Genomic DNA, 19392 nt, shown 5'->3' on the forward strand with positions numbered 1-19392 from the left:
CAAATGATTGGCAGGCGTGGGGTGGGGGGATCCCCATTGGAAACCCCACCTCTGTGGCTCTCGGTGTGTGATGGCTGTGGCTCTCCTGCGATACTCCGGAGGGTGAACTCGTTGGCAGTGGGGACTTCGCCTTATTCACCTGTGGGTTCTGTCTGGCACGGAGCAGACACTCAATTCCCCACCTTCTCCTGTGTGCGTTCATCAGTCTATTTGTCCAGAGGTACCTCAGGGACTGTTAAGTCACTGAGATTTGGCTCGGTAAGCATTATTACAGCCCTCCATTAGCGGAGGTGAAGATTTCACCATTTTTAATTAAATTACTTCTTCAATATACTAATAAAAGCTGAGGCGGGTGAACACACAGGAGCCTTCGTTTATCTTAAAGCAGTGGCCTGGTCAGTGCGCTGGCGGGCGGCTCAGTGCAGGGCGGAAGTGCGCCAGCTCCAGGGGCGGCTGGTTCCAATCTCAGCCCCACTGCTCACTAGCAGGGGGAGCCTCGGGCCGGGCACTCACCCCCAGCCTCCTTTCCTCAGCAAGTGAGGGCGAAACAAAAAGGATCAACTGAAGGTAATGACAGTGTCTGCCTGACAGAGGTATCGAGAGGCTAAAGTGAGTGGACACCACAAAAATCACTGGAGACAGAGCCTGGCATGTAGAATGGGTTCCCTATTCCTGGCCGTCCTCAGAGAACAGGTTAGTAGGTGTGAAGATGAACTGTGCCTGGCGCACCAGCTACAGCATCTCCCCTGGACAAAGCAGAACCCAGAGCTCGGAATCCACGCTGTGCAGAGGCATTCTAGAGGGACAGAAGCGTGCAGCTGCGGTCTCCACAGCAGAGCGCAAACCAGAACCCTCTGGCCCTCCTCCAGGCCCTGGGAGCCTCCCCCGAGCCCGGCCCATGGCGGAGACTGTCCCGGGGTGGCGGGCTTGGCTGGGGGACCCGGAGGCCAGGGGACTCCTCTTCTGTGTTTGAGCCTGAGGCAAGGTAGTTCACTGCACTCCTGGTTATTTACTAGAGATTCAGTAATCGGATGTGCTCAGTAAATAACTAACGTGTGAGATGTGGCTCTGAACCCAAGGCATCCGAATGCTGCTTTCTAAAATGAACATGAAAGGGGGCAGGAGCTAATGTTTAAAGCAACATCATGGACAAGCCTCCCTTTGCAGGACAGGGAAGCAATTAAACAGACTATTCTGGGACTAAGAAAATGTTCCCATTCAGGGCTACAAGTTGGTTATGAACCCGTGGGGATGGGAGGAAAGCTTGACGGGTCAAGGTTAGTCCTTAATTGTACAGCTAATGGTGATGAGTCACTCCATCCTTAACAATCTTGACACATGTTGCTCTCAGCCCCCGGCATTCATCTCACTACATTGCAGTAAACTTTATGTCCCCCATCTTCCCAACTAGACCCAGCTCTTGAGGTCAGGCTTTGCATCCCTGAGCACTCAGAAGAAGTGCCAGCATATAATGGTGGTGGTGGTTTAGTCGCTAAGTTCTGTCCAACTCTTGCAAGCCTGTGAACTGCAGCCCACCAGGCTCTTCTGTCCATGTGATTTCCCAGGCAATAAAACTAGAGTGGGTTGTCATTTCCTTCTCCAGAGAATCTTCCCCACCCAGGGATCAAACCTGCATCTCCTGCATTGCAGGCAGATTCTTTACCACTGAGCCACCTGAGAAGCCCATAGCATTTAATGGGAGCTCAAAAATATTTGTTGAGTGATAAATTAATGAGTATACAGTTTTTTATTGGTCCTGTTGAGTGTTAGCCTTCCTCACAACAGTGAGTTTTTCACGAGTTTCAAAATCTTACAGACTTAATGAGCAGCAGTGCTTTCTTCAACGATGAATTGTGATCTTCATGTCTAAATAACTTCGTGATAACGTTTTCCTTGTGAACCTGATTTCTAAAGTTGATGCTACAAAATTAAGAGAAAGACAGGAATCAGGTTATGTTCTTGACCTTTGTTCTTAACGCAAAAAAAAAAAAAAGAAAAAAAGAAAAAGAAAACCACCCTAACAACGTCTATACTAACGCTTTATTTCTGGATGGCTCCTCTTCCAAAAAGTGTCACATGCTCGTGTGGGCCCATCTGTCACTCAGTCAACTCGGTACCTAATCAGGGAGCCAGCTTGCAGGCAGTTCCCACAGGCGCCAATTAGTCTTGCAGCCCCATCACTCTCCCCTTCCCTTGCCGAATAGTCGTGGCCAGCCGTCTGGCCAGTTCAGGCCTTTGGTCTCAAAAAAAGACCAGGAAAGACGCCGAGATCACGGTTGAGAACAAGCTGATCACTGTTGAGATCAGTGCCGAAAGCAGCACCTCCTTGTAGAGGCAGCGTGTTGCAGCCCACTCGCCGACATCATCACCGAGGACGTCGACCTTCACAAGCTGTCCCTCGCCGCTGACAGCGGCCGTGACCGCCAGGACCACCTCTGTTATCAGACCCGTCTCCCTCACTTGCCTCTTGCTTTCATCCCCCGAGATCAGGGCCAGCAGCCTGCATGTATGCTTGGAGGCCCGTGATCATCCACCGGGGAGATCAGAACCATCTTCACCAGGGATTCTGATCACAGCGGAGGCTGAAGAACCTCCTGGCAATATACACTTGCCAGCCTCCCTTTCCAGGGTTCAATTAGACGGTTTGACATGTCCCACGAAATAAAGAATGGTGGTGAGTCAGACTGGCTCTGAACATCTCTCAGATCATTTAGGAGAGTTCACTGCTGCATCTATACAGCCATCTTAGCTTTTTCCAGTTGTACGAGAACAATCAAACACATACACCCCTGCCACCACTTTTACGGAACATAGGAAGTAGCAGAAATGCTGGGTCTGAGTTCTTCGTGTGACTTGGAACCTGGCTTTTCTGAAGACCACAAACACTGGCATGAATGGGTACGTGTGCACCAGTTTTATCTCCCACAGTACCATTGACACTGGGGCCGGACAGTTCTTTGTTGCGGGGGTAGGAGGGGAGAGGGGTGGAGGTCCCGTGCTGTGCACTGAGGGATGCTTAGCAGCATCTCTGGGCTGCATCCAGTGGAGAGTGGTAGCACCCCTGCCCCAGCTGGGACAACACATTGCGAAATATCTCCTTGGGGGCCAAGACGGTCCCCAGTTGAGAACTACTTTTTCAAAGTAAATAAAGTTCACAGGTTAATTTGTACAGTCCTGAACAAGGTGCTGTGGGACAAGAAAACTATAAAGAAATAGAAGTAACTTCACTTAAGAAACGAACTCATAGAACTGCATGTATGGGGGTGGGGTGTGGTGAGGGGCGAGGGGCTCTGAATACCTGGAAGGCTGGTGACCAGGGCAGTTCATTAAATATTCATAAACCCTGAGACAGGGATTGGACCTAGTGAAATGGGAATGAACCCTGTGGTATATTTCACTTTACAATAGAGCGTAGTGCTTTCAATGAACGTGCTGAGGTTATAAAGGCTGTTTTTTTTTCTTTAAGATTCATATAGGGCGATCATTACAGGGTACACATCAACACACACAAAATAGCTCTTAGAGCGAAAGTCTAAATGCTAACATGTCATGTTATTAAGTGTTTTTTTATGTTTCGGGGCCCCCACCACAATTTATGTGATAATGTAAATCTCAAGTTATAATAGACATTAGAATGAAAATGAAAATAATGGCACTCAAGGCAAATAATCCACAGTATATGCACCACGCAGAGTGTGGCTGGAAAACAAGTTAGCATACATTGCTCTTTTGCAGGTAACATTTTAGAACTTCGTGTTTATACCCAGTTCTACAAGAAGATACTTAGTGCTCAGAGGACATTCAGGCTCCGATTCCGCCTCTATGACTCATGAAGCCTGTGATCTAGTGAAGACTCCCTTAATGTCTTATTTTGCCATCTAGAAGTTGGAATAATAATTATACCTACCTTACAGTTTAAGGTAATTTTAAATAAGAAAAATATATGGAAAATAATTTGTAAGCTATACATCATTATGTAAAAGCCTAATTATTCAATGAAGACTAATTTGTCATTCAATAAATGAAGAAAAAGTAATTTGAATATTCTCTAACCTTTTGCATATTATGCTATGTGTAACCAAACTTTAGTTTTTTTTTCTTTTACATACCTATTTCTTTTTGTCAAGGGAGCTTTACTGCTAGCTTCATATTGAGGTTCATAAAATGATGTTAAAAATTGCTTCCAATTGACTTTAGTGGTGGTTTTAAGTCCAAATCTGGATTAGAAAAAACAAAGATAGTATTTCAAACATTTTTTTCTATAACACTGCATGGATTAGGTGCTTACTATTGAACTAAAATGGCAGCAGTGAATTTATATGAAATTTTGTATATAAGGTAAACAAAATAATTCAGTAAAATAATACTGCAAATTGATTTTTTAAAAGCAAGGAAAAAACAAACTGACTGTACATCTCCATGTCTCTATATTCTATTCGCAGTAACATACAATGAAGGGAGAAACAAAGGGATTTGATTAAAATTCTAATGCTCCTGAAATAATTCTTTCAAACTCATTATTTGAAGAGTTCGATTGGAGTGGTATGCAGAATAAAAGCCCCAAGATGTTCCTGTTCCAGGTCCAGAAAATAGAGGAATACGAGCGAAAATCTGGGGTGCAAAGCTTTAGTTATGTCTGAGAGACCCCCAAGCCTTAAGCAGGATGGGCAATGTGTACCCACATCTCAAGCCTTGTGGGAAGAAGAGTTCTACCTGGGCGCTCCTGCCATGGAGGGTCCCGTGTATCAGAGAACAGAAATCATGTAGATGGGAGACGAGCTGCTCAGCCGTTGACCGAAAATGGCGGCGGGCAGCGTGGATGTTGGCAAGACTGCTGGCTTACTCTCAGAGTCGGCAGGGAAACAACGCGGAGGATCTCCTGTGAGTCTCACATGGGCCCCGCGCGGGAGAGCACACACACGGACACGGGGCCATCTAGGTCCTGCCCAAGAAGGCCACTTGGGAGAACGGGCCTTAGTAAAGGGAGGCTTTCCTTCCCTGCCTCCAGGTTGCCAGGGGCCGAGGAGGGAAGAAGTAAGTGATCAGCTGAGATGGAGATGCATTTGCCTTCATCAAAGAACTGCAGCCGTGAGAGCCAAGTGCGAAACCCAGAGAGACCCAGCAAGAGCTCTCCTGAAAGGAAACCCCTGCAGACAAAAGACACTTGCTAGGCCCAGAGAATGCAGTTTCCAGCTCACAGGAGAGCCAGTCCAGTACGAACATTCCTGCTCCCCTTTTTTCCTCTCCTTCCTCTGGGCACTTCCGCCCTGAAGGAGTCAGAACCCAAGTTTGCAATACGGGGGAAGGAAGAGAAGTGCCAAGTGGGGAGAGGGGAAGAGGCCACTTGTGCCCCCAGCAGGCCCCGACTGGGCCGGGAACACGATTCACATTTAAATCAGGTCTACAGCTTTGACCGTGATCTGTGACTAACTATTGCAACTAGTAAGCTGGGGCTGTTTGTGTGATCGAGACAAACAGAAAAATCAAAGTCTGCTCATACTTTTCATCCAGGGGGAAAAGAACTAACCAACTGAGGAAATACAAAGGGACAGTGGGAAACAAGCTTAAGCTGCCTAAGACTGTAGTGGGCTTCCCAGGTGGCGCTCGTGGGCAAGAGCCTGCCTGCCAATGCAGACAGACGTCAGAGACAAAGGTTCGGTCCCTGATGAAGCTTCAGTCCCTGAGTTGGGAAGATCCCCTGGAGGAGGGCACGGCAACCCACTCTAGTATTCTCGCCTGGAGAATCCCTTGAGGGAAGAGCCCAGCAGGCTGCAGTCCATAGGGTTGCAGAGTTGGACGCGACTGAGTGACTTAGCACTCACACACACACACACACTCAAGACTGTAGTACTGCCATCTCAACTGAGGTTTACATTTGCACCCGTCCACCCAACTGTCCATCCATTCATACATCCACGTGTGGTGCCAAGCTACCATCATTTCTCACTCGGATCTTTGTGATAGCTCACTGGTCTCTTGTACCTACTGTTGCCTTCCACTGAAGTATTTTCACACTTTAATCAGCCTGCTCTTTTTGAAGTGCAAATGTGATCACTCTTTTGCTTAAAATCTTTCCACAACTCCCCATTACTCTTAGGACAAAAATTACAGCCCTTCAGTAAGCACAGCCTGCACAGTTGGACCCTATTCACACCTCCGACTTTATCCCGTACCATGCTGCCCCTCGCTCTCAGCTCCTTAGATTCCTCAGAACGCTTGTGCTCTTCTTGCCGCAGGTTCCTTAAACTCGCTGCTGCCTTTGCTAACTGCCACCTTCCCCCTCACTATCTCCCACACTTTAGATAGTTAATTCTACTCCTCTTGCAAGCCTCAACTGAATCATCACTCTCTCAAGGAAGCCTCCCCTTTTTCCCCTAGGAAGGGCTGTTTGTCCTGCAGCACCATGTCTCTATCCTCTATTGCATTTATCACCACCTAAGAATTAGTATCATCAGTGGCTAACACTTGTATACCACTTCAGTTATGATTACTTTATACGAGCTAATGCTGATTGGTTATTGCTTCTGCTCTTAGCACCACGTACGTGGTCATGAGAAAGAGTGATTGATTGACTAAGTGATTTCATCAGGTGTACAATAAGTAGATTGTGACAGTGGTTTAATGCCTTGCTATTAACATACAAAACAAAGTTTCATCTTTCCTACTCAAACTTTCTTTTCCAGACTTCAAGCACTATTTTGATACAGTTTGCTAATGCTATATATTTTCACCTTAAATTTAAAGGTGAAAATTAAAAAGTTAAAAATTAATTTTCTATATTGGAAACATTGTGACTACTATTAAAAATATGATCAGCTGCATATATTATGTTTAGGAAATTACCTTGCTCTTTGGGAAAAATATCACTCTATATAGTACAGAAAAATAAACTCAAAAGAGATTAAAAAGTTAAACATAAAAACTAGGATCATTGAAAAATAGAAAAAAACTAGGTGTATATTTATCTGGTATTTGAATAACAATGGATTTTTAAACAAAACTGAAGAGAAGAAATCGCAAACTTATTTATTTAATTACATCAAAATAATAAATTTCTGTATATCAGAAATATTATAAGTTTGAACCAAACAATAGTCTTACAAAGTTACCTTTCATGATGATGCATAACAAATTGTTAATATTTTTAAAACATAAAGTGCTTTACAAATTAATATGAAAATATTAACTTGACTTCTTCCAGTAATGGTGGAGTAAGATCCTTCTGGACCATTCGTCTTAGAGATGATCACAATGACTCTGAATGTAATACCAAAAGCAGCTGCCTAAAAGCACTTCAGGGGTTTCTCTGTGGCCCAGCTGGTAAAGCATCTGCCTGCAATGCAGGAGACCAGGGTTCCATTCCTGGAAAGGAATGACTAGCCACTCCAGTATTCTTGCTTGGAGAAGCCCATGGACAGAGGAGCCTGGAATCCACGAGGTTGCAAAGAGTCAGACAAAACTGAGCAACTAAGCATGTCACACAAAAGGGACTAAAGAGTGAACTCTGGTGGGAAATCTATGCTGAGAAGAGAGGAGTTGTAAGAATATTTTCAGTGCATCTAACCGAGGCTAGGGTACTGTAACATGAGGGATAGCAAAGGCACCAGTAGAAAAAAAAAAAGTGGTCTTTGTAGCTTAGAAAACTAGAAGATTAATAAGCCCAGATAAACTATAAACCTCGAGAGAAAGAGAAATCCTGGAAAAGAAGGGGCCAGAGAGGGATCCCCAAATTCTGTCTCACCACATTTCTGGCTGGTTTCTGAATCTCACATAATCAGGACCTACTAAAAAGCGTAGCTAAACACAAAAGGTCTGAATTAAAATCGGAACTGCCACCCAAGAAACAGAATATGCAGCTTGAGTTCAACTAAGATAAGTGCCTACCAAAACAAAAGAAACCACACTCATTGAAAAATTATTATAACAGAAGTTAGAGTTTCCACGATTTAACATTCAAACTTTCTAAGATAGAATCTAAAATTGCAGGAATATGAAAAACCAGGAAAATGAAACATTAGTAAGGAGAGAAACAAAGTCAATTGAGAGGAATCCCAAATAACCCAAATGGTGGTGTTACCAGACAAGAATTTTTAAAGCAATGATTATAAGCATCATCAATGATATAAATGAAAACATGCCTAAAATGAGTCAAAAGATAGGAAATCTCACAGAGAAGGGGATATAATAAAAAGAATTAGGCAGAAATTTTAGAATTATGAAAATCCTACCTGAAATTTTAAAAAAAAATCACTTGATGGAATTAACAAAATAATGGAGAAGACAGAAGGGAAAAAGAGTGAATATAAATACAAATCAACCAAAACCACCAAATATAACACACACAGAATACACATATATTTATAAAATGAATAGAGCTTCAAAGACAAGACAGTCTTACATACATGTAATTGCAGTCACAGAAGGAAAAGAGAGAATAGGATAGGAAAAAGAATCTTGAGGATATAAGAGCCAAAATTTCCCCCAAATTTGATTAAGATATACATTTACAGATTTAAGATGCTCACAAACACTAAGCAGTCGCTGCGTGACACAAGCCAGGCCAGGGCACAGCAGTCACCAAGCTGAGAGTCAGCGCGGCGAGAGAGCCGTCACACACAAGAGGACGACAGTCTAACAGGCGACTCCTCATTCCAAACAATGGAAACCAAAAGGAGCGCGGCAGAACAAAGAAGTGCTGAAAGAAAGATCGGTTACAGAGCGTTCCGTCTAAGAAGAGATCACTCAAAACTGCAGGGGAAATAAAGACTTCTCTAAATAAAAGAAACCTAAGGGAATCCATCTTTAGTACACATAGTTCAGTCGCTCAGTCATGTCCAACTCTTTGCAACCCCATGGACTGCAGCATGCCAGGCCTCCCGGTCCATCACCAACTCCCGGAGCCTACTCAAACTCATGTCCATCGAGTCAGTGATGTCATCCAATATCTCATCCTCTGTCATTCCCTTCTCCTCCTGCCCCCAATCCCTCCCAGCATCAGGGTCTTTTCAAATGCGACAGTTCTTCGCATCAGGTGGCCAAAGTACTGGAGTTTCAGCTTCAGCATCAGTCCTTCCAACGAATATTCAGGACTGATTTCCTTTAGGATGGACTGGTTGGATCTCCTTGCAGTCCAAGGGACTCTCAAGAGTCTTCTTCAACACCACAGTTCAAAAGCATCAATTCTTCACCGCTCAGCTTTCTTTATAGTCCAACTCTCATATCCATACATGACTACTGGAAAAACCATAGCTTTGACTAGATGAACCTTTGAAAGCAAAGTAATGTCTCTGCTTTTTAATATGCTGTCTAGGTTGGTCACAGCTTTTCTTCCAAGGAGCAAGCGTCTTTTAATTTCAAGGCTGCAGTCACCATCAGCAGTGATTTTGAAGCCCCCAAAAATAAAGTCTCTGACTGTTTCCATTGTTTCCCCATCTATTTGCCATGAAGTGACGGGACCAGATGCCATGATCTTAGTTTTCTGAATGTTGAGTTTTAAGCCAACTTTTTCATGCTCCTCTTTCACTTTCATCAGGAGGCTCTTTAATTCTTCTTCACTTTCTGCCATTAGCATGGTGTCATCTTCATGTCTCACGTTATTGATATTTTTCCCAGCAATCTTGATTCCAGCTTGTGCTTCATCCAGCCCAGCATTTCACATGATGTACTCTGCATATAAGTTAAATAAGCAGGGTGACAATATACAGCCTTGATGTACTCCTTTCCCAATTTGGAGTCAGTACACATATTCCTCAACAAGGGAAGTTCTTTAGGCTGAACAAAAATGATAGCAGACAGAGACCTTGGCTCCTCAGAAAGGAATAAAAAGAGCATCAGACATAATTAAGATGAAATGAAAGTGAAGTTGCTCAGTCATGACTGACTCTTTGTGACCCCGTGGACTGAAGCCTATCAGGCTCCTCTGTCCATGGAATCTTCCAGACAAGAGTACTGGAGTGGGTTGCCATTTCCTTCTCCAGGGGATCTCTTTGACCCAGGGATCGAACCCAGGTCTCCCACATTGCAGACAGATGCTTTACCTTCTGAACCACCAAGGAAACCCAAGATGAAATGAAATTTACTGAAAAACACAAATTACCAAAAATGACCCAAGAAGAAACAGAAAACTTGAATAGTTCTATATAATTTTTTAATTGAAATTTGTAATTCAAAACAGTCCCCTAAAGAAAACTTCAAACCTAAATGGCTTCTCAGATGAGCTCTATCAAACATTTAAGGAAAACGGTAGCAGTAGTAATAATGACAGCAGCAGTAGTAGCAATGCCAGTCAGAAAACGGAGGGGAAGGAAACAGATCCCAACACATTTCCCAGGCCAGTGCTAGCCTCTCAAAACAAATGTATAAGAAAAGACAGCTTTAGACAAATCGTCACTCATGAAAAAAAGATACCAAAAAAAACCTTAGCAAATTTTAGCAAATAAAATCAAACAGCATATAAATGGGATAATCTATCAGGGCCAAGTGGGGTTTAATCCCAGGATGCAAAATTGGCTTAGCATCTGAAAATCAATCCATGTAATTCACAATATTAATGGGATAATGGAGAAGTACATGATCGTCAGAATAGATGCAGGAAAACATTTGACAAAAATCAACATACACAGTTTTTAAAATTCAGCAAAATAGGAATAGAAAGGAAATCCCTTAACCTAATAAGGGCATCTACAAGAAATCCATGGCTGACATCACTATAGTTTAAGATGGAATGGTTTCTACCTAACATCAGAACAAGGCAAGGGTGTCTAATCCCACCACTTTTGCTCAGCATTGTACTTAATGTCCTATTGTCATACTTAATGTCCTACCTAGTAATATATGGCAAAAAAAAAAAAAGGCATACAGATTGCAAAGGAAGATGCAACCTTGCCTTTACTTAGAGGCACAATGTCTGTCTATTGAGGAAAAAACACTAAGGAATCCACAGTAAAAGTATTAGAACAAATTAATCAGTGTGAATTTAGTAAGGTCACCATATTGTAAAGTCAATAACCAAAAAAGTCAATTGTATTTGTTAGTATTAGCCATGAATAGTGAGAAAATGAAAAAATTTTTAATTCATTTACATTAGCATCAAAAAATAAAAATATTTAGGAATACATACAACATAATATGTGTAATATCTGAGCATTGTAAACAACAAAATCTTGCCTGAGGAAATTAAAGACCTAAATAAACAGAAAGATGTACCGTGCTCATGGAATGGAAAACAATATTATTAAAGTGAAAAAATCTTCCCAATGTACTCAGAAAAGTGGCAAATCTGCCCAATGTTACTTAACAAAATTTTAGCAAACTTGCTTTCTTTCTTTTTTAAAAAAACATATTGACAAGCTGAATGAATATACAGGAAGGCAAAGAACCTTCAATAGTCAAACAATTTTGAAGGAAAAGAACAAGTGTAGAGGACTTACACAAGTAAATTTCAAGACTTACTATTTAGCTACAGTAATCAAGACAACAGTGTGGCACTGTTTCAAGATGTATTCTTCCAACTTCTGGAAGAGGACAGAGTCCAGAAACACACTCACACGTATGCGGTCAATTAATTTTTGACAAAGGTGCAAAGTAATTCATTAGGGAAATGATCGCCTTTTCAACAAATGAATATCTGTGCAGGAACAGAATGAACCTTGACCTCATACCATATACAAAAATTAACTAGAGATGGACCTAAATGTAGGAGCTAAAATTATTAAACTTCTAGAAGAAAAGATAAGGCAAGATAAAATCCTTGTGCTATTGGGTTAGGCAAAGGTTTCTGAAAATGAACTCCCCAAAAATTACCCATAAAAATTTTAATGGATAAAATGTACTTCATCAAAACAAAAATACTTCTGTACTTCAAAAGACCACGTTAAGAAAATGAAAAAGCAAGCCATACTGAACGAAGATATTTGAAAAACATGTATGTGACAGACAGCTAATATCCTGAACACATAAAGAGGAGCACAAGCGGTAAGAACACACCCGCCAACGCAGGAGACACGGGGCAACTGAACGTGCACACGCCAGTAACAGGGGGAGAAACGATCCTGTAAAAATAGACAAATGCTTTGCACATCCACTTAACGAAAGGAGAGATACAAATGGCCAATAATCACACGAAGAGAGTCTCAAAATCATTAGTCATCAGAAAAAATAGGAGTTAAAAATAGAAATAGCTCTACACAAACTGCTGCTGCTGCTGCTAATTCGCTTCAGTCGTGTCCGACTCTGTGCGACCCCACAGACGGCAGCGCACCAGGCTCCCCCGTCCCTGGGACTCTACAGGCAAGAACACTGGAGTGGGTTGCCATTTCCTCCTCCAATGCATGAAAGTGAAAAGTCAAAGTGAAGTCGCTCAGTCGTGTCCGACTCTTAGCGACCCCATGGACTGCAGCCTGCCAGGCTCCTCCGTCCATGGGATTTTCCAGGCAAGAGTACTGGAGTGGAGTGCCATTGCCTTTTCCACTACACAAACTAGAATGGCTAAAATTAGGAAGACTGGCAGTACCGAAGCTTCGGTGAGGAAGTGAAGCATCTGGCTTTCTTACATATTGCTGGTGGAACTGCAAATTGATACAGTGACTTTGAAAAGTGGTTTGACAGCGTCTGATAAATTTAAGATCCACTCACCACTGTTGTTGCTGTTTAGTCTCTAAGTCGTATCCCACTGTTTTCCGACCCCCTGGACTGTAGCCCGCCAGGCTCTTCAGCCCATGGGATTTCCCAGGCCAAAAAACTGGAGTGGATTGCCATTTCCTTCTCCCGGGATCTTCTCCACCCAGGGTTCGAACCTGAGTCTCCTGTATTGGTAGGTGGATTCTTTACCACTGAGCTACCTAGAAGGCCCACATTCATCATACAACCCAGCAATTTTACTACTAAGTATTTCACCCAAGAGAAATAAAAACATATCCACACAAAATGAGACCTGTATGTGAATGTTCATAGCAACGCTTTCTACAATGTCCCCAAACTGAAAACAATCCAGATGTCTATCAATGGCTGAGTAGATAAACAAATTGGGGAATATCCATGGGATACTACTCAGCAAAAACAATCAGTGGAACATTTAGATGTGCAGCAACATGGATGAATCTTAAAACTTGGAAAGTGAAAGAAAAAGTAGTCCCACACAAAAGACCGCATATCCCATTTGTGAGCACGCCAAAAAATAACCAAACTGCAGAGACAGTGACAGAGAGCAGACCAGTGGTCCTGGGGCCGAGAGGTCAGGGGAGGGACTGCTTTCAAAGTGCAGGAGCACAGCACAGGGTGACGGAGCATTCCATACATTTACTCAGGGAGTGGTTACTAAACACACACAGTTGCCAAAACTCATTAAACTGTGTGTTAGTCACTCAGTTGTGTCCGACTCTTTGTGTCCCCATGGACTGCAGCCCGCCAGGCTTCTCTGTCCATGGGATTCTCCAGGCAAAAATACCGGAGTGGGTTGTCATTCCCTTCTCCAGGGGATCTCCCCAACCCAGGGACCAAACCCTGGTCCCCACATTGCAGGCAGGTTCTTAACCATATGAGCCACCAGGGAAGCCCATTAAGCTATACGCTTGAGAAAGAACTTTATATGACTTGTACTGGGACCACAATATTTTTGACCATTTTAGGAAATGGTCAAAGGACCTGAGCAAGCAGTTGTTCATGAAGGAAGTACATATAACTGTTAAACACGAAAAGCGTGCCAACCCCGCAGCGATCAAGGTCACATAAATCAGAATAACGACGAGGCGCTGCTCTTTCACCTATCAAATTAGCAAGTCTTTAAAGACAGCAATGTTAAATGCTGGTAAAAAGCACTCTCATGAACCTCACTCCTGAGAATAAATCCACATTTTTCTGAAGGGCATCTTAGCAAAATGGAATGTAAACCTTGGAAGCATTCAAAACCTTTGACTTAAGGGCTGACAAAACATTAGGCAGCTGTTAAAAATTAAGTTCAAAGGTTTTTTTTTTAACAACATAAAAAAATCCTCCTGATGTAATATTCTGTAAGAAAACAGAACATAATTTATTTCTCATATGGCATCAACCATGTTAAGCATGTACGGAGCATGTGTCCATGCACACACATAAAAATTCTGGAGGCAATAGACAAAAATATTAATAGTGGCCATCTCTGGCTATTACAATTATGGGTAATTTTTTTTATCGTTTTTTCTATTTTCTAGTTTGAGCCTGTACAGTTTTTATAATCAACATGAATAAATGTAGTTTTCAAAAAATTGAGTCAGCAGATAATTTTGCTAATCACACGAGTAACCATTATTAACCAAAGTCACAAAGGTGGATATTGCTGGGTTTTTAATTCTTAAAAATGCCTCTGGGGACTTCCTTGGCAGTTTAGCGGTTGAGACTTCACCTTCCAATGCAGGGGGTACCGTTTCGCTCCCTGGTCAGGCAGCTAAGATCCTGCATGCCTCAGGGCCAGAAAACCAAAACATAAAACAGAAGCAGCATTGAAACGAATTCAACAAGACTTTAAAAATGCCCCAGGGGCTCCTCTTATTTCCTCGGGCCCCTATCCCTCTGGATTCTGATGCTGGGAGGCCAGTATTACTCCCAATCGATCTTTCCCATCCCATGAAGCCAGGTGGGGGTCTTATAGCAGCATGTGACTCCATCTCTGGGTTAACGAGAAGAAACATAAATTTGGTTTTCACATTCAGGATGAATAGATAGTGGCTCCAGACTAATGATAATCTCTGAAGAACCGAAGTGCCAGCATGGTGTGTAGGTCAGAGGCTTATGGAGGTGGTAGATGGAGCCGACTCAATGGACATGAGTTTGAGCAAACTCTGGGAGATAGTGGACAGGGAAGCCTGGTGTACTGCGGTCCATGGAGTCTCAGTGAGTTGGACACAACTGAGCAAATGAACGACGACGAGATGGAGCTCAAGTCCACTTTACAGTGGGTCCAGTAAGAGCATCGACTCATCCCCTGGTTGCTCCTTCAGGTTCAGAAAATGTAATTGGAGTAAGTATTCTTAGTCACTGCAGAACCCTCACGTTGGTTTTGCTCTCCGTGGAATAAGGGCTGTGCTGATAGGAAACGCCAAAGAGGAGACCCCACCCTTCATAAGAGAGCGGACAAGAAGTAATACCACTTCTGTGGGTAAGTGTAGACACTCATGCCTCTGGCAACGTGTGGAGATGAGGGGTGGGAAAAGGATTGATTTCTACAACCTTCTCATTGAAATCACCTGGCCACCCATGCAAAAGCTACTAATACTTGGGTATTAGAAACTGACCGGATTATTGCAAATATAATCAGGTGATGATGGCATTCACGTGTGCAAATCCACATAGCCCCTGGCGTCTCGAACGTAGCTACGGATATTTCATAGAGCTAACATCCTAGATTTCGTGTGGGGACTTTGAGCAGCTCCTGCCTGGGGACACAAGGCTTTCATCTCTACAAAGGACCAGGGCTTTCATCCCTCCAAGGTCGCCGAGGCTGAGAATGGCCAGCGCCGGACACGTCCGTCCAGACCCACTCTCTGCCCTCCTCCCCTCTGCACAGCATCCTGGTGACCTGCTTCAACCGGCCCCTCGTGCCTCTGGCTCTCAGACGGGCTGGCCAGTGGGAGGCGGCAGCAGGACTGGACGGCAAAAGGAGAGAGCAGGCCGGTTACCCCCCAGCCCCTCCCCGCTGGGCTGAGCGTGGCTCTGGCCGCACTCCTGCTGAAGGCCTTATCTGCTCTTGGGTGGCTGCCTCCTTCAGCGACCTTCTTGCTCCTCTCACTAACTCCTTCCTCTCTTGCCCCTTCAGACCTAGGAGAGAGAAATGCTTTCCCTTCTACTGATTGCACATTTCGCCCTGCCTTCACCAGGGTAAAAGTTCCTTCGGTAAACTTACATGCCACCTGTTTTCTGCCTGGACCCTGCCCAGTGCACTGCCAGACGAAAAGGCCCACAATCGAAGAGAGAACAGCTCCCTCACACCAAAACCTCCTGGTGCTGCCCGCCGTGAGTCACAGCGTCCCCCACCCCAGTCCTGCGATTATCATCTCTCCTCCATTCCCACTGTTTTGCCCTTTCTAGAATGTCACACAAATAGAAGAAATCCTAGACGTGTGGGTTAAAAAAGGTTTGGCCAATAACTGAAAATATATCCCAGGATATTGCTTCTACACTTCATATAATTTGGGCTAAATGGCTTGCTTTTTGTTTGCATAGCTCTGCCAGGCTACTAATGTTCCCAGCATGGATGGGAAATTTCTCACCGGGAGATGCTTCTGAGTGGGGACCTGTTCACGTGATGGATGGATGAAGCCCAGGCTCTGGTGAACGTGCAAGTCACAGCATTTATTCCATCCTCTCAACTCTCCCGCAAACCTCATTCTTCATATTTAAACACTGGTTTTGTTTTTAATAGATCTATTTTATATAAAAGGCTAGGCGACAATGAAAAGCACAGCATGTTAGTAATGAAGGTCAAGATATCGGTTCAATTACAGCCTACCATTACATTAGAATATATATATATATGGAAAATAGCTTTTAACGTCCCTAACATTTGGATCAAGATTTTATGTCTCATTACCAAGCTGTTAAGAGTTGTTAATTTAGGTCCTAGATCTGGAGTATTTTTTAAAAATAAACTTTAAAAAAATGCCTATTTTTTTTCTTTCCATTCTTAAATGTGATAGGAGAATAATTTCTGAAATCATTTTGTAGGGCATGAGAGTTTAGATTTTATTTTACTTCCTCCTTTATTCTTTTCTGTATTGTTTGCCTTAAAAAAGGGATGAGTTTTAAAACTTTCTCTCTCAATTTCAAGTGCAGTAAAAATGGGTTTGCGTGTACACATTTACACAAATTTATCACACGTGTAGATTCACAGAACCACCGCCCCACACAGAACCCAGGACTGCCTCATCCTCCACAGCCTCCCTGCTGCTGGCCCTCTGGAGTCAGGCCCTCCCCCACCATTCACGATGGAGTGATGAGGGTCTCCTCTCGCCCACCATGGGATAACCAGGCTCCTACGGTAGGAGCCTTCGAGACTGGGTAGTGATGAGGGTCTCCTCTCGCCCACCATGGGATAACTAGGCTCCTACGGTAGGAGCCTTTGAGACTGGGTAGTGATAAGGGTCTCCTCTCGCCCACCATGGGATGACCAGGCTCCTGTGGTAGGAACCTTCGAGACTGGGTTCTCTCACGCAGCACGTCTCTGAGAGTCATCCATGTGTAGGTATCAACAGTTCTTTCCTTCTTGTTGCTGAGAAATAGTCTATCGTGTAGATGTAAAGCAGCTTGCTGATCCAATCACCTGCTGAGGTATCTTGGGCTGGTTCCAGTTTGGGGTGATTATAAATAGAGCTGTCAACAGTCATGCACAGGTTTCTTAATGAACCCTTAAATCACTGTTTAAACACAAAAGTCATGCAGAATATGTCCAGTGCAATCATGGGCACGTCCTGGTATGTTAACAAAAAGACTAAGCCTAAATTTTAGAAGACGACTCGTGGCTTCTTGTGATGCTCAGATTACAAACATTGAGAGGAATTAAAGAGTTTCCTCTAGCAACACCAGGTGTCCCAACCACCTTCTGGGGGGCCTGAGAGGAGAGCACGGGAAAGCAGAGGTCAGCACCAGGCAGGGGCCCCCCCCAGTGCCACCTGCTGGGAACACGAGTCCCTTTTCTCATTCACCTATTTTAGTTGGGACACCCATCTTATTTCAGGAGGGACTGAAGCGTTTTGTGTTCAAAGAAATGGAAAAACAAGCAGGGTAGAAAAGAGTTTTTATCAAGCCTAGACAAGAATGATAACTGGTAGAAGCAACAGAAGACGTTGCAAAGGACAAAGATTAGTGCATTTGATGATGTTAAAATGTAAACTTCTAAACAATGAGGAATCACAATGAAAGCGAGCACCTGTGACAGAAAAGGGTTCTCTGTGAATAATGAAATAATTACAAAAAATTATTAAACAAAAAGGTGACGAAAATGACATGAAAAACCATCCGTGGGGCCATTGACCAATTAGGACCTAAAGAGCATTCTGGGCTCATGCGAAGTCCAACCTCAACAATCCCTCCAAGAGACATAAATTAGAGCAAGAAGGGGGTTACCGTTTCACACCTCTTAGGTCATCAATATTTTAATACAATTTCAATATTTAGCACTGAAAAGAATATGAAACCGGAACCCTCACACCGCGTTGACAGCAATGTAAGTCACTGCTATCTTCCGAGAAAACAACAATTCTTGGCAATTCTTATAAAAATTCGGGAAAACATTCACACTCTGCGGGCAAATGAGACTTTTAGAAATACACTCTGAGGAAAGAAGGTGCCGGCCAAGGAGGAAGCCGTGTGCCTGAAGATGGGGTCTCTAGGTGGAATCCCCCGACAAAGCCTGTCTGCAACCCCCTCGCTTACCACAAGCCCCCGTCCCTGCCGGCCCTGCCTGCCTCCGCCGCAGGTCTCCGCCCTCTTGCTCGCTTGTCAGCTTGGCTCCAGGCACTAGCTTCTTTGAGTCCCCAGAACAGGGCTCCTGGCGCAGCCCCCGAACAGGGTCGTGGCCCTGCCCAGGAGGCTCTGCCCTGGGCTGCTCTCCCTGACCTCACTCATTCAGAGAGGCCCCTCCAGCCCAGCCACCCTAGAATGGTCTGAGTTGCTGTTATTCTCCGTTACGTCCTTGCCAACCTCTCCACTGCCTTCATATACCTCACTCAGTCGTGTCAGACTCTGCAACCCCATGGACTGCACAGTCCATGGGATTCTCCAGGCCAGAATGCTGGAGTGGGTAGCCCTTCCCTTCTCCAGGGGAACTTCCTAACCCAGGGATCGAACCCAGGTCTCCCGCATTGTGGGCAGATTCTTTACCAGCTGAGCCACCAGGGAAGCCCAAGAACTCTGGAGTGGGTATCCTATCCCTTCTCCAGGGGATCTTCCCAACCCAGGAATCAAACTGGGGTCTCCTGCATTGCTGGCAGATTCTTGACCAACTGAGCCATCAGGGAAGCCCTGGAGCCTTCATCACCCTGCACATTTTATTTCATTCCGTGTGTGTTTGTTGACATCAGTATCCCCGCCAGCAGGCAAAGCTCTTCGAGGGCAGGGATCATGGCTTTCTTAGTCCCCAGCGAGTTCCTAGGCAAGTGCTCAGGAATTGCATGGTGACTGACCGATTAAACGAAAAATGCACGCAGAACTAAAAGGAACCTGAAGACTTAAGTGACGGTGACACGCAGGGTGCTGAGAAGGGAAGGAGGTGCCGTGGTCTGGATCGGTACTATTTTCTCCTTCTCTGTCTCTCATGCCTCTCCTTTCCAGGTGACCCCGAGGTGTCCTGTAACGATTCAGAGTTTCGCAGGACAAGCTTCCATCAGCCTCAACCCTACGTCCCCGGAGAAAAGGATTTCTAGC

At 44.2% G+C, this 19392-nt stretch overlaps 1 protein-coding gene across 5 annotated transcripts in view; it reads right to left on the reverse strand.

Annotated features, from left to right (window-relative positions):
* The window catches only part of EFCAB6 (EF-hand calcium binding domain 6), a 253339-nt gene that overhangs the window by 138756 nt on the left and 95191 nt on the right, over positions 1–19392 (reverse strand). For all 5 annotated transcript variants that reach the window (XM_070790542.1, XM_070790543.1, XM_070790540.1 and 2 more), the window contains 2 exons: positions 4110–4217; positions 1815–1920 (listed from right to left, as the gene is read on the reverse strand). In XM_070790542.1, coding sequence (XP_070646643.1) covers positions 1815–1920; positions 4110–4217 — 214 coding nt within the window. The remainder of the gene's footprint in view (positions 1–1814; positions 1921–4109; positions 4218–19392) is intronic.

Source organism: Bos indicus, chromosome 5 (genome assembly GCF_029378745.1).
Source record: "Bos indicus isolate NIAB-ARS_2022 breed Sahiwal x Tharparkar chromosome 5, NIAB-ARS_B.indTharparkar_mat_pri_1.0, whole genome shotgun sequence".
In the NCBI taxonomy this organism is placed as follows: Eukaryota; Metazoa; Chordata; class Mammalia; order Artiodactyla; family Bovidae; genus Bos; species Bos indicus.